This window comes from Lissotriton vulgaris, chromosome 5 (assembly GCF_964263255.1).
Source record: "Lissotriton vulgaris chromosome 5, aLisVul1.2, whole genome shotgun sequence".
Lineage (NCBI taxonomy): Eukaryota > Metazoa > Chordata > Amphibia > Caudata > Salamandridae > Lissotriton > Lissotriton vulgaris.
Genome location: NC_141693.1, coordinates 1062103545 through 1062116455, shown reverse-complemented (window position 1 = coordinate 1062116455; position 12911 = coordinate 1062103545). Strand labels below are relative to the sequence as shown.

The 12911-nt window shown below is 48.1% G+C and overlaps 1 protein-coding gene across 4 annotated transcripts in view; it reads left to right on the top strand.

Moving 5' to 3' along the window:
* Positions 1–12911, top strand: part of SH3PXD2A (SH3 and PX domains 2A) — an 842113-nt gene that overhangs the window by 740953 nt on the left and 88249 nt on the right. For all 4 annotated transcript variants that reach the window (XM_086922729.1, XM_086922728.1, XM_086922730.1 and 1 more), the window contains one exon: positions 9931–10044. In XM_086922729.1, the coding sequence (XP_086778855.1) occupies positions 9931–10044 (114 nt within the window). The remainder of the gene's footprint in view (positions 1–9930; positions 10045–12911) is intronic.

Sequence of the window (12911 nt, the reverse complement as noted above, 5' to 3'; positions counted from 1 at the left end):
CAAGGAGAGCGGACACAAATGCATGCTACTCCTCAGAGGCATAATATGATCTAGAGCAAAAGGGTGTGTGTGTTTCCAACTAGGGTTCATGTGAAATGGACTTATGGTGAAGTTTCTCCTGCAAAAGTCACTGTGCACTTTTCTTTTATATACACCTTTTGGCGCACTTGACATTGCCACCACCTATGTACAATCATGCATATTCTTCAATTTTAAGTGCTGCAGTACTTTACAATATTGCAGCATCGAATAGAATAGGTTTGCAATCTAGGGAAAAGGGTAATGGAGCTGCTCTAAGGATTCCTCCTCTGTGTTGCCCGTATTTTAACAATGCTAAAGGAGAGTATGTGTAATACCTGAAGGAGGCCAATCAATGTGACACATATTAATAGCTCTACCCTTGATGCATGTCGTTCTTCTTCTGACCTCCAACTATACAACACATAGACACTGATGCTTGAAGAAATGTTACAATCCAACCCAGTTGCCTAGCTCTCTAGTTAATCGGCCTAGGCGTCGTACACAATACAAAGAATGTGATCGCCTCAAAGGCCAAGAATAAGGCAACATGTAGAGGCCCTTTGAGTGAGCAGCACATATAGGTTTATCACAGAGCATCAATAAAAACCTGACTTAAAGTGACCTTATTGCTTCGTCCTTCATTGGAGGAACAGATCTGCAATGTGACCAGTAGCAACAATATTCCACTATTAGTGCAAGCCTTCCTGTCCTAGTGTTGCACCTGTGAAGCACTGTGATGTGAAGTGTTGCAGCAGATTCCGTTAGAGCATGGTGGTCATAAACCTTACTCAGGTCTGTGGCCTAATCAGGCCTTCCCTTTTTTGGTACACACAAACAGACCGTAAATTGTACTCTTGCATTTACTCAGTGATTTGCCTGTCGCCAGTGGGCTTATGGCCTCTCTTCTACCGCTCCTGGCTAGTGTTCTGAAAGCTGAATTCTGCTGAACCTACACCAGGTAGATATTTGAGTTACTGTCGTGTGTAGGGCTGGAGTTACCCATGAAGTGCTTTTAGCCGCACTTCCTAAGATCCTCTCTTCACCATTTCTCTTAGGTTTGGTTGTTAACGTCCTCACCAGTGAATCAAAATATTACCAGCTCATTTCCAATTCACCCAGATGAAATTTTATTAGTGACCCGGACATGGCATACATTGATTCTTTGACCTCTAGACATCATAGCATTTTGGATTAAGGGCTGATAGGCCCCAAACCACAAGAAGTCTCCAATCAATCAATCAATCAAAGACATTTATAGAGCGCACTACTTACCCGGAGGGTCTCAAGGCGCTTGGGGGGGGGGGGGGGGGGTGCTGCTACTGCTCGAAGAGCCAGGTCTTGAGCTTCTTCCTGAAGGAGAGGTGGTCTTGGGTCAGGCGCAGGTCGGGAGGGAGGGAGTTCCAGGTCTTGGCGGCCAGGTAGGAGAAGGACCTTCCTCCTGTTGTCGTTCTTCGGATGCGGGGGACGGCGGCGAGGGCGTGACTGGCTGATCGGAGATGGCGTTTGGGAGCGTAGAAGTTGATGCGGTTGTTTAGGTAGCTCGGGCCTTGATCATGTAGGGCTTTGTGTGCGTGGGTGAGGAGACGGGAGGTGATTCTTTTGTTGACGGGGAGCCAATGCAGGTCTCTCAGGTGTCCGGAGATGTGGCTGTGTCGTGGGATGTCGAGGATGAGTCTGGCTGAGGCGTTCTGGATCCGCTGGAGTCTCTTCTGGAGCTTCGCGGTGGTTCCGGCGTAGAGGGCGTTGCCATAGTCCAGTCGGCTGGTGACGAGGGCCTGGGTGACTGTCTTCCTGGTCTCGGTGGGGATCCACCGGAAGATCTTCCGTAGCATGCGCAGGATGTTGAAGCATGACGAGGAGACGGCGTTGACTTGTCTGGTCATGGTGAGGGAGGAGTCCAAGATGAAGCCCAGGTTGCGTGCGTGGTCTGTCGGTTTGGGTGCGGTGCCCAGGGCGGGGGGCCACCAGGAGTCATCCCAGGCGGAGGGCGAGGAACCCAGGATGAGGACTTCCGTCTTGTCTGAGTTCAGTTTCAGGCGGCTGGTCGTCATCCACTCGGCTACGTCTTTCATCCCTTCGTGAAGGTTGGCTCTGGCGGCGGCAGGGCCGTTGGTCAGGGAGAGGATCAGCTGGGTGTCGTCAGCGTAGGAGATGATGTTGAGGTTGTGTTGGCGTGCGATGGCCGCGAGGGGGCTCATGTAGACGTTGAAGAGGGTGGGGCTCAGCGAGGATCCTTGAGGGACGCCGCAGATGACTTCGGTGGCCTCTGACTTGTACGGTGGTAGGCGGACTCTCTGTGTTCTTCCGTCGAGGAAGGAGATGATCCATTCCAGAGCCTTCTCCTGGATTCCGACGTCGCTGAGGCGCTGCACTAGGGTGCGGTGGCAGACAGTGTTGAATGCCGCGGAGAGGTCTAGGAGGATGAGGGCCGCTGTTTCTCCGTTGTCCATCAGGGCTCGGATGTCATCGGTGGCAGCGATGAGGGCGGTCTCGGTGCTGTGGTTGGCTCGGAAGCCAGACTGTGAGGGGTCGAGGGATCCATTTGTCTCGAGGAAGGCGGCCAGCTGTTTGTTGACGGTCTTCTCGATGACTTTGGCTGGGAACGGGAGGAGCGAGATGGGGCGGTAATTCTTGAGTTCGGTGGGGTCCGCTGTAGGTTTCTTTAGTAGGGCGCTGAGTTTGGCGTGCTTCCAGCTCTCCGGGAAGGTGGCGGTGTCGAAGGAGGTGTTGATGATGTCCCGCAGGTGGGGTGCGATGACAGCGTCGGCCTTGTTGAAGACGTGGTGAGGGCAGGGGTCGGTTGGAGATCCGGAGTGGATGGAGTTCATCATGCGGACGGTGTCTTCGGTGCTGATCGGAGTCCAGACGCGGATGGTGGTGGTGGGGGGCGGTGGTTCGGTCGTGGCGTGCGTCGGTTGAGTGCTGAAGCTGTTGTGTATGTCCGCGATCTTGTTGTGGAAGTAGGAGGCGAGGGAATTGCAGAGGTCTTGCGATGGGGTGATGTTGTTGTTTCCGGCGTTGGGGTTGGAGAGCTCTTTCACGATGTTGAAGAGTTCCTTGCAGTTGTGCGCGTTGTTGTCCAGCCGGTCCTTGAAAGCCGTTTTCTTGGTGGCGCGGATCAGTTGGTGGTGTTTCCGGGTGGCAAGCTTGAGGGTGGTCATGTTGTCCGGTGTTGGTTCCCTTCTCCAGGCTTTCTCGAGGGCTCGGCAATTCTTCTTGGAGCTCTTGAGTTCGTCGGTGAACCATGGGGCCTTCTTGCTGCCGGGTGGGGCCCTTAGTGGGGCGAGTTCGTCCGCGCAGTTGCTGATCCACTTCGTGATGTTGTCGGCGGCCTGGCTGGGGTTCGCTGAGCTGGCGGGAGGGTGCTTGCTCAGGGAAGCGGCGAGCTGGTCGGCTGTGATCTTGTTCCAGCTTCTTCGAGCAACCTGTTGCTGGTGGTGGTGGATCGTCGTTTTTCTGAAGGTGAAGTGGACGCAGCTGTGGTCCGTCCAGTGGCGTGGGCGATGTCTTTGCTGGATGAGAAGACGGCGTCGAGTGTGTGTCCGGCGAGGTGGGTGGGGGTGGACACCAGCTGCTTGAGTCCGAGGTTGTCGAGGTTGTCGAGCAGGGTGATGGTGTTGCGGTCGTTGTTGTTCTCCAGGTGGAAGTTGAGGTCCCCCATGAGGATGTAGTCAGCGGAGGGGAGGGCATGCGGGCTGACTAAGTCGGCGATGTCCTCGCTGAATTTTGTGCGTGGTCCCGGGGGTCTTTAGATCAGGGTGCCTCTGAGGGTGGTGTTCGGGTCGGTGCGGATCTGGTAGTGCAGGTGTTCGGCGGTTGTCAGGGTGTCGTCGGTGTTGGTCGTGATGTGGATGGTGTCCCTGTGGATGATGGCGATGCCTCCTCCCGTCTGTTTGACGCGCTCTCTTCGGGTGATCTTGTATCCCTCTGGGATGGCGATGGCGATGTCGGGTGCTGAGGAGTCGTTCATCCAGGTTTCCGTGAGGAAGGCAACGTCAGGAGCTGTGGTGTCGAGGAGGTTCCAGAGTTCGATGGCGTGTCTGTGGACGGAGCGGGTGTTGAGCAGGATGCACTTGAGGTGGTTGCTGCTGGTGTTCGGCTTGGCGGGTGCTGGTGCGAGGCAGGTCCGGATGCAGGTGAACTTGCAGGCGTGGCAGCTGAAGGGTCCGTGGGTGTGCTTCAAAGTGGCTCGGTAGCATCCAGGGATCCCGCCGGTGTTGAGTGCGTTGAGGGTGGCGGCGTCGTAGGTCCGGCGGGTGGGCTGGTGTCTGCGGGGACCAGGGGTCCTGGCACTGGGCGCGGTCCAGGCGCGGACGGGCGCAGACGGGCTTACCTTTGGCGCGCCTTCAGCGCACAATCGGCGCTCCCGCTGCGCGTGACCGCTGCGCGTTCGCACGGTCGCCATATATGGCGAAGTGCGAGGGAGGGCGGAGCAGCTGGGAGGTGGGAGCGGGGAGGGTACAGAAAGAAAAAGGGGGCGTGGTTAGCGGCGGTGGCGGGAAGCGGGGAGCAGGTAGGGAGGAGACCGGAGGGAGCGAGAAACAGGCGACAAAAACAAATATACAAATTCACAATGCAATACAAATGAGCAAAATAGCTCTACAAGCAGAGGGGGACACAGCAAGAGAACGGCTGCAGGTCAGGCGAGCACAGCGCTACACCGTAGGAGACCACGCCGCTCGGTGGCAGGGGGCGTGGTCACACGGCGGCGGCCGGGGCAGCGAGGCAGGCAGGCGGGAGGCACACGCAGCAGCTGGTGGCCGTGCGGCGCGGGGGGTGTCCTAAACTAGGTCACCTAGCCGCTGTTGTTGAATCCAGGCCTACCTCTGGTCATAGTATTTGTGTTAATAAATTGTGTAAACGGATTTTCAGCTCTGGACTGCAGATATATACCTTAATCTATGTGAACAGGTCTTAAAAGATTTTTTGAGGGAAAAAATATTTTTAATAATTGTGTTAAACTCACTGGTGCAAACGGTTTCGCACATTGTTTTGGTCGTCAGTTTAAGTTTATTTTGTTTTGGTCGTCAGTTTAAGTTTATTGTGCGAGACTTTCCAAAGCTGAAGTGAATACAAAGGAATCCATCCACTTGCAGGTATCATGCTCATTTATTTTGGGAGTTGTCACTTTTCATAGCTGTCAATCTGCGCCTCTATAAACTATTGGCTACTATACGGCGGGCTCCAGTTGCATAAAAGTGTTCTGGATGATTTCAGGAACAGTTAGTATATTGTGAGGTCGACGCATAACTTAAAGCAGTTTAATTTGCCTTGACAAGAGGAATAGATCCGATTGAATAAATTCGTTTGCTCCTGGAGAAGGTCATTCAGGTGGCAGAGGGAGACAGGTACACCCAATTGTACTGATTAAACGGGTAGCATTGTGTTGAGTGGTTATGCTTCCCTCTTTCCACATTTTATGTATTTCCAAATTGTATGTAGGTCATACACAATTCAAAAATATGCATTTCTGTTTGTGCCTTACCCAATACTATAAAACTGTTTTCACAGAAGCTCCCCTTTGCTGCTTAATAAAAATGATTACATTTATAGCAATGAAGGTACAACGAGCTGTATTCTGACATTGTGTGATCCAAAGCAAGACGTTTTACCGCGTTCCCTTGTAGGTGAGGGGCTGCAGTCATGTGGCATCGTTATAGTAGCAGTGGTGCCAGCTTGAGTCAACAAATCTTGCTGGCTGATACCAGACAAGTGGTATGGCTCGTTATTCCCCATGCGGATGCGCCTCCTTTATGCCATGGTTGTATTGCCACTTACATCCATCGATTGCAGAACTGGGAACATGGTGCAGATGGGCAGGTCAAGCTATAGGAAGACTAGCAGTTCATTACTTAGTATGTGTTTAACTAAGGAAAGAAAAAAAAGTTTATGGTCTAAGCCCTAGAAACCTGTTAATCCTAAACACAAATTCACTGCTAGAGAAAATATCGATCTGATTCGCAAACACATTTCAATCTTTAGAAATCTATTCTATTTAGTACAATCACCCTCTTAAACCCTAAGAACCCAAGGTAGTCTAGGCCACTCAGACCCCAATTGTAACCCATACACGATAACACAAACAACATTCCAACAGCTGAACCCTAAAGTCGACATCCATGTGCAGGCCAGCCTTCTTCAAACGTGCTAATGAGAGCGCCAGTGGCGGCTGGCATCTATGGGAGTCGTGAGGCGGGCAAATTGGTGGTGGGTAAAAATAAAAATAAAAAAAGACTAAACTGCGACATGTCTGTCTCTGACCGCTTTCTTGCTGCATGCCTTCCTCCTGTAGCGCGAGCCCTTGAGAAGTGCCTTAAACAGTCCCGTTGCTGCTCTCGTGCTGTGAGAGCAAAATGCGATGCAGGGAGCGCTACGAAATTCGTTTTATTAATCAAATTGTTTATTAACTTCAATTCTCCATACTCCAGTTTTTAGCACCCCCACCCTGCCCCTCCCCCGCCCCACCTCTCCGCCCCACAGAAACTCCCTCCAGAGGCCATGGCTGCTGACAACCACAGATATTTCAACAAGCTCAGGCAAAACTGGTAAAAGTTTGTATCACAAACCTGGCCAACATGTTGGAGTCTAGATTATTTTCTTATATTTGGATCACCAGAACAAAGGAGCTTGGGTTCACCAATGGAGATATAAATAAGGGTTCACCAATGGAGATATAAATAAGGGTGCAGATCAATGGCAGAATTCAAAAAACAGATTCATTGTCAGTCGCTCTTGAGGTTGGTCAAGAGGTAAGTGATAAATACACTGTAAACGCAATAGAAAGTCTATAGACGAGCCCTGGTTCCTTTAGGAGAGTATGTTAAATTATGTTATATATTTATACAGCGCACGAATACCATCGGTGTCTTGGCGCTAACAATCAAGAAGCGAGCTGGACCACTATTCATCAAACAACTAGGTCTTAATGGCTTTCCTGAAAGATATCAAGGATCGAAGATTACTGATGGTAATAGGGAGGGTGTTCCAGAGCTTCGTAGCACCCACCTTAAAACTTCTACCGCCCCAGTTTGATTAAAAAAATCTCTGAGAAAGTATCAATTTTTCCCCTTGTGATCAAAGTCATCTGTTTGGAGAGTACCAATACAGTGACCACCTCAAGAACTGAGGACCGGTACCATGTAGTGCCTTATATGTAATGCACAGATGCTTGAACTCAAGACCACTTTTGACTGGTAGCCAATACAGACTCCGATGTTGCTTTCCCACAGATTGAAATTTGGGATTCCCTAGGAGGAGCCGCATTTTGAATCATCGGAAGCCTATGTAGTTGCTTTTTGGGTATGTTGGAATGAATGGAAAGATTTTCTTAATCGTTTTGAGTATAAAGAAGCTGGATAATGAAACTGTCTTGACTTGAGCTTCGAAGTCCAGTCTCTCATCTCTCACCACACCCAGATTTTTGGCTTTAGGGACCGGGATGGGTGCTGTTTCCAGGTCATCTGGCCACCAAATCTGAGACCAGGAGGGGGAGTAATTACTGAGCAGTATTACCTCGGTCTTCCAAGAGTTCAACTTAAGGCAGTGTGATCTTCTCCATAAGTTACCTGCTATCATGCAGTCCCTAAATCTTTTTACTGGCGGCTGGGCATTTTTACAGATGGACACGACGATTTGAGTGTCATCCGCATAGGATGTTAGTGCCATCCCGAATGATCTTATTAATGCCTCCAGTTCAGATACATATACATTGAAAAGCGTGGGACTCAAAGAGGAACCCTGTGGAACTCCACATGGGAGTATGAAGGATGGAGAGGTGTAGTCGCCCAGGGCAACTGATTGTAGCCTATCCGCTTAAAAAGGAGACCAATGCCAATGCCTTTTCTGAAATACCAGGAGAATTCAGATGGTTAAGCAGCATCTTATGGTCTACTGTGTCGAAAGTCGGAGCAGGACCAGAGCTGCAGCTCCACCTGCGTCCAATACTGCTCTGATTTCATCTTTGGCTTTTATTAGGGCTGTTTCTGTGCTATGTTCTGACCTGAATCCAAATTGAGACTCATTCAGCAAGTTGTGCTCACGTAAGTATGATGTGAGCTGGTTATTCATGACTTTTTCAACCAAATTAGCTGGAAATGGAAGACACGAGATCAGCTTATAGATGCCTGGGTCTAGTGCATCAAGGATAGATTTTTTTCAGAAGGGGCAAAATCGAGGCCCTCTTCCAAATAGAGTGAAACACACCTTCTGTGATCATTGAATTAAAAATGGAGGTTAAACTTGGGCCAAGGATCTCAGGGGCTTTTTTAAATATCATAGGAGGGAGAGGATCATGGGTAGAGACCAATTTTGTTTTTAAAATATGAGTGGTTATCTAATTCACGGGTACTGCTCTGAATTCTGAGAAGGTGGGAGCGCTCTGGTATCGTGATCTTATGGTGTCATGAGTATCCGATTTTACCCTATTATCAAAAGTGGTAAAGATTTCCTCCACTTCGCATTTGAAAGTGCTGCGCTAGTGAGTTACAGAATTATTGAGAATAATCATTCCCCTTTCTTTTGGGGGGTATAAACAACTTAGTCACCACCATACCATAATCAGTGGGCATGACTGGGCAGCTAGTAGTCATAGACTGATTGTAGTCTACAGATCAAATTGTCTCAATAAATAAAAAAGAATCTGATCTTGACAGAGTTTATGTTAGTAGATAATGAAGTGGGATGAGTCAGGGACTAAATCATTTGAACTGCGCCCCACATTTCTGAACTGCATTTATTAATGGTTTAGCCCAAGGACTCTTTTTGACTGATTAAAAAGCTGCCTTATTTAGTTTTAAATGATTATTATAATAGAGTTTATATTCTTGCTTCTAATCTTTTAACTGCTTCGCCTCAAGCCTGTCTCAACTATTTAAACAGTTGTTTGAGGCATTCTTTGCATTTTCTATATTATTCCTCAAATTTGTAATATAATTGTGGGTTTCTCAGGAGATCTTTGATGTTTATTATTTATCTGGAATATACCTTGATTTGTGAACTGAGTGACCTACTTGGACTTAAAGTGTTCAGAACTTGCTAAATAGTATGATATTCCACTTGAAGTTTGGCATCTCTTGCACTCGGCCTCCTTCATACTAATATGCGCCAATATCTTGAGTAGTTTATTGGTGACTACTTATCTACGCCATCCTGATTTATTGTTTGTTTCTAGACCGACCAGTACTCTTTGTGCTAACCGCGAATTAAGTGATCAGCTATACTGATTTATGTAGTGGAATGTCTTCAAGATGCCAGCAGCAGAAACCGTGGTTTCATTCACTTTCCTGTTATTAGGAATCTTTCCCTTTTAATTCTTTTTTGATGCTTAGCTTGCATGAAAACCATGCAGGGCGCATGTGTTACCCTTTTGTATGATCACTTCAACACCACTGCAATGCATTAACTTGTTTTTCTTTGCCTCCGACTACAAAATGTTTTATTTCTGGAACAAAGCAACCATATTTAGCCCCATGTGTGCTACATGAAAAAATTAGGGAAACCTGTTTGCACAAGGCAAGATGTAGTAAAGACTTGCATCGCACTGCTGAATTTAATGTCCTCGTCTTTCATGTGAAATGAAGAATAGTCCTATATCTGGCGCAGCAGTCTTGCTCTCTTGTGCAGACAGAAGTACAGGGGTGTCCAGCATTAGTCTACTTGGCTACATTCATGCCCGATGAAGAATATCAATATGCACATAGGATAAAATTACATAGTCTAAATCTGAATATTTATCACTCACATGATCGCCCACTGTCATGAAAATACGGCATAGATCCAGTCTTTGTGCACTAATGTTGGGCAACCTGCTAGTAGTAGACAATATAAAGCCTAACTAGCTATGTTGGCATTTTAAGCAGTTTGGTAGTCCTCTCACTGATCAATAAGTAGGATTTTTGTTTTGTCTTTCAGGCTGGTGGTTTGTGAGCACCGCAGAAGAGCAGGGCTGGGTCCCTGCAACTTACCTGGAGTGTCAGAATGGAACAAAAGATGACTCTGACATTAACACCTCGAAAATGGGAGAAGGTACAGACTCGACTTTTGGAGACTTATACCATTCAGTAATTACTTGTCGATTGTGCATATGGAATTGTGTAGTCTTCGCGCCCTCTCGTCTAGCCTCGTTGAGCAGGCAATATGATGCAAGTTAAATTAAACCGTATAAGGATGCTAAAAGTTGAGTGGTTGTTTTGAAACTAATATGCATAGCAATGTGCTACGGGGATGAGCAAACAAGGAAAGGCTTTTGTGCCATACTGCAATTCCATAATGTTAGTTACAAGCTTCACCTTTGCTCAAGCTGAAAGCAATTGATAAACCATATAGTTAAACCCAGCAATGCGTACACTCAAGACACTGTGGTGGGACATCTCCACATCAGAGGTGACTTACTCATTGAGGTTTATGTGTGGCCAACTCCTTTACAGGTAAAACAGGCTGAGGATGTCCCTTTCTGAAAGAGATAAAAGCCCTGTGTTCTGGTCTACGGCCTCCCACAGCTCCCTGACATCTACCAGGTTCAGGATCTTGACAGGAAAATGACCTCTGGAGAGTCTGTGTTTTTGTGCCTTATATAAGCTATGTTTATTTGCTACCCATCTCCTTTACCTGTTCAATGGACTCATGAGTGAAGCTCCCCTGCAGTCCTGCATACCCATTCAGTCTTGCCAAGTATCACACATCAGACGTGACACTAATGCATTTCAGTGTTGTGCTCCGCATTACCGCACTGAAATGCATTGTCACGCATAATGCATAGTGGCAGTCTCAGGTGTACATGATGGCTGCAAACGTGAGTGTGGAAGCTCGCTGCAGGCACTGCCTGTGGTCGGCCTGCTCCAGCGGGCTGCTTCCGTGGTCTTGAGGCAGTGATCCCAGCTAAGCTATGGCCTTTAGCTTGCCAGTCGCAGGCTCTCTGCTACAATGTATCTCCTGCAGCCGCGGTGCTGCTTGGCTCGGAGTCAGCCTGCCTGACGTCACGTCCATTGCCCAATGAATATCTAGGGCTCCGCGGGGTATGTCACATCCTGCTGGCTCCGAGAGCGGGGAGTTTATTGTTCAGTAACTTGAAGGCGCCAAAGGGGTCATAATCAATTATGGGACAGGCAGCGCTGTTGCTCGCACATGATGGCCCGGCCACACGGTGCTGTAGGCCATTATAATCAAGGCCGCCGCAGCATTCACTTAAAATTTCCGATCCGGCCGCAGAGAGAATTGTGCAGTGGCGGGTACGGAGAGCCATGACTGACCGTCACTGTCAGGTCCGCCAGGTCTCCGTGAGGACATCAGCAGCCTGGAGCAAAGTATAAGGCAGATTGCCCTGTGGGGTATCTCACTCGTGGCATGAGCACCCAGCAGCCTTCGTTGCAGTGCAAGTCACCGTCCGACGTCCAATCACGCAAGTTCCGGCTGAAAATGATCACAGTAAGTAGACAGTTTGTTGTTTTAGCCACTTGCCACCCTGTTTGTCAGTGTTAACCACAATATGGTGTCACTGTTAACACAATTGTCAGTATGGTGCTGGGAGGGGCAAGATCTTGAGTCTGAGACCCTCATGCTGGTTCCCTAGCCCCCATCTTTGCTTTCAGTAATGTTTGTGCCTGTCGCCCAGGCTTTCAGCTCTGAACCGGAGCGTCACTATCAGCATAGCCTGTCTGGAACTCTGTGACAGCCTGCCTGAGGCTGGTGTGAGCTGGTGCCTGCTGCAGGGCTGCTTATATAGGGACTCCACTTGCCGCCTCAGGCAGACCTCTCAGCTTGGAGTAATGATTATTAGGGTTTAGCGAGATGGGTCTCTGTCGGGCACAGCAATAACACCCTTCACTGACATTGATGTAACATCAAAGATACTCCTTATGTTTCTTTCACAGTCTCACCATGTCACAAAGGAAGCATTTTCAATGTTATTTGCAACAAAGCTATAGTTGTTGCTTATTTATCTTATGTAACTAATAAGCACTGACAAAGCTAAATAATCCTAACTTGTTGCAGCAGTAATGATACTTGTATTATATATCTGGATGCAATGACAGAAGCAGCAAAAGGATGCAAGGAAAGAAGCAGCAAAATACTAGTCGGGCGGTACAATATGCCAACAGTTTTTCTCATTACGTGTTTTTAACCTACACCCTTAATTACATTTGAGAGACACCCGCCCCACCCAGTTTTTTCATCCAACTTAAACCCCTGGCATTGAGGCTACTAAACTAGTATTACATATTAAAACACAGCCTGGCTGTTACCTATGCGTGCCTCCGCCTCACTCTCCGGTGTAATTTCTAATATATATATGTTTCCCTCGTCTTCACTGCTTCATTTTGGTCATGTGAAAGTGTCACTCAGTCTTTGATATGTCACTCATAATTACACTGAGGTTATGAAAATGTCACACATGGCAATTTGAAACCTTGGCAGCTATTCCCATTGCAAAGATGATTTAAGTTACACCTCCGCCGACGATAGCGTTGCTACTTCTCCTATTCTAGCAGGGTTGTATTGTGTCCCACCCTGCTCTCCGGTCCGGCTTAAACTATTATGCTCTGTCTGGGCATACCAGAGAAGCATAAAACCATGAGCACAACCAAGGTCTCGCTTTTAGTCTTCCCACCCTACCAAGAACAGACGATGATGGCACACTCGTCATCAATACTTTACCAGTCTACATATGAAATGTGTGTGTGTGGGGGGGGGGGGTGTTTCACAGTCTCTCCACCCTGCTAGTCTCCTGTGTGCGCTTTCAAGACTCCATGTTTTCATGGGATAACCATCTTCCTGTTCTGCTGCCATCCTCACAACGTTGTCAACCATTTAGTTATCTGTTGTCACGCCTGTGCAAGGAGGACTTTTGCATTTTGGTCCATTATTTACTTTAACTTTGATAGCTTTATCCGTAT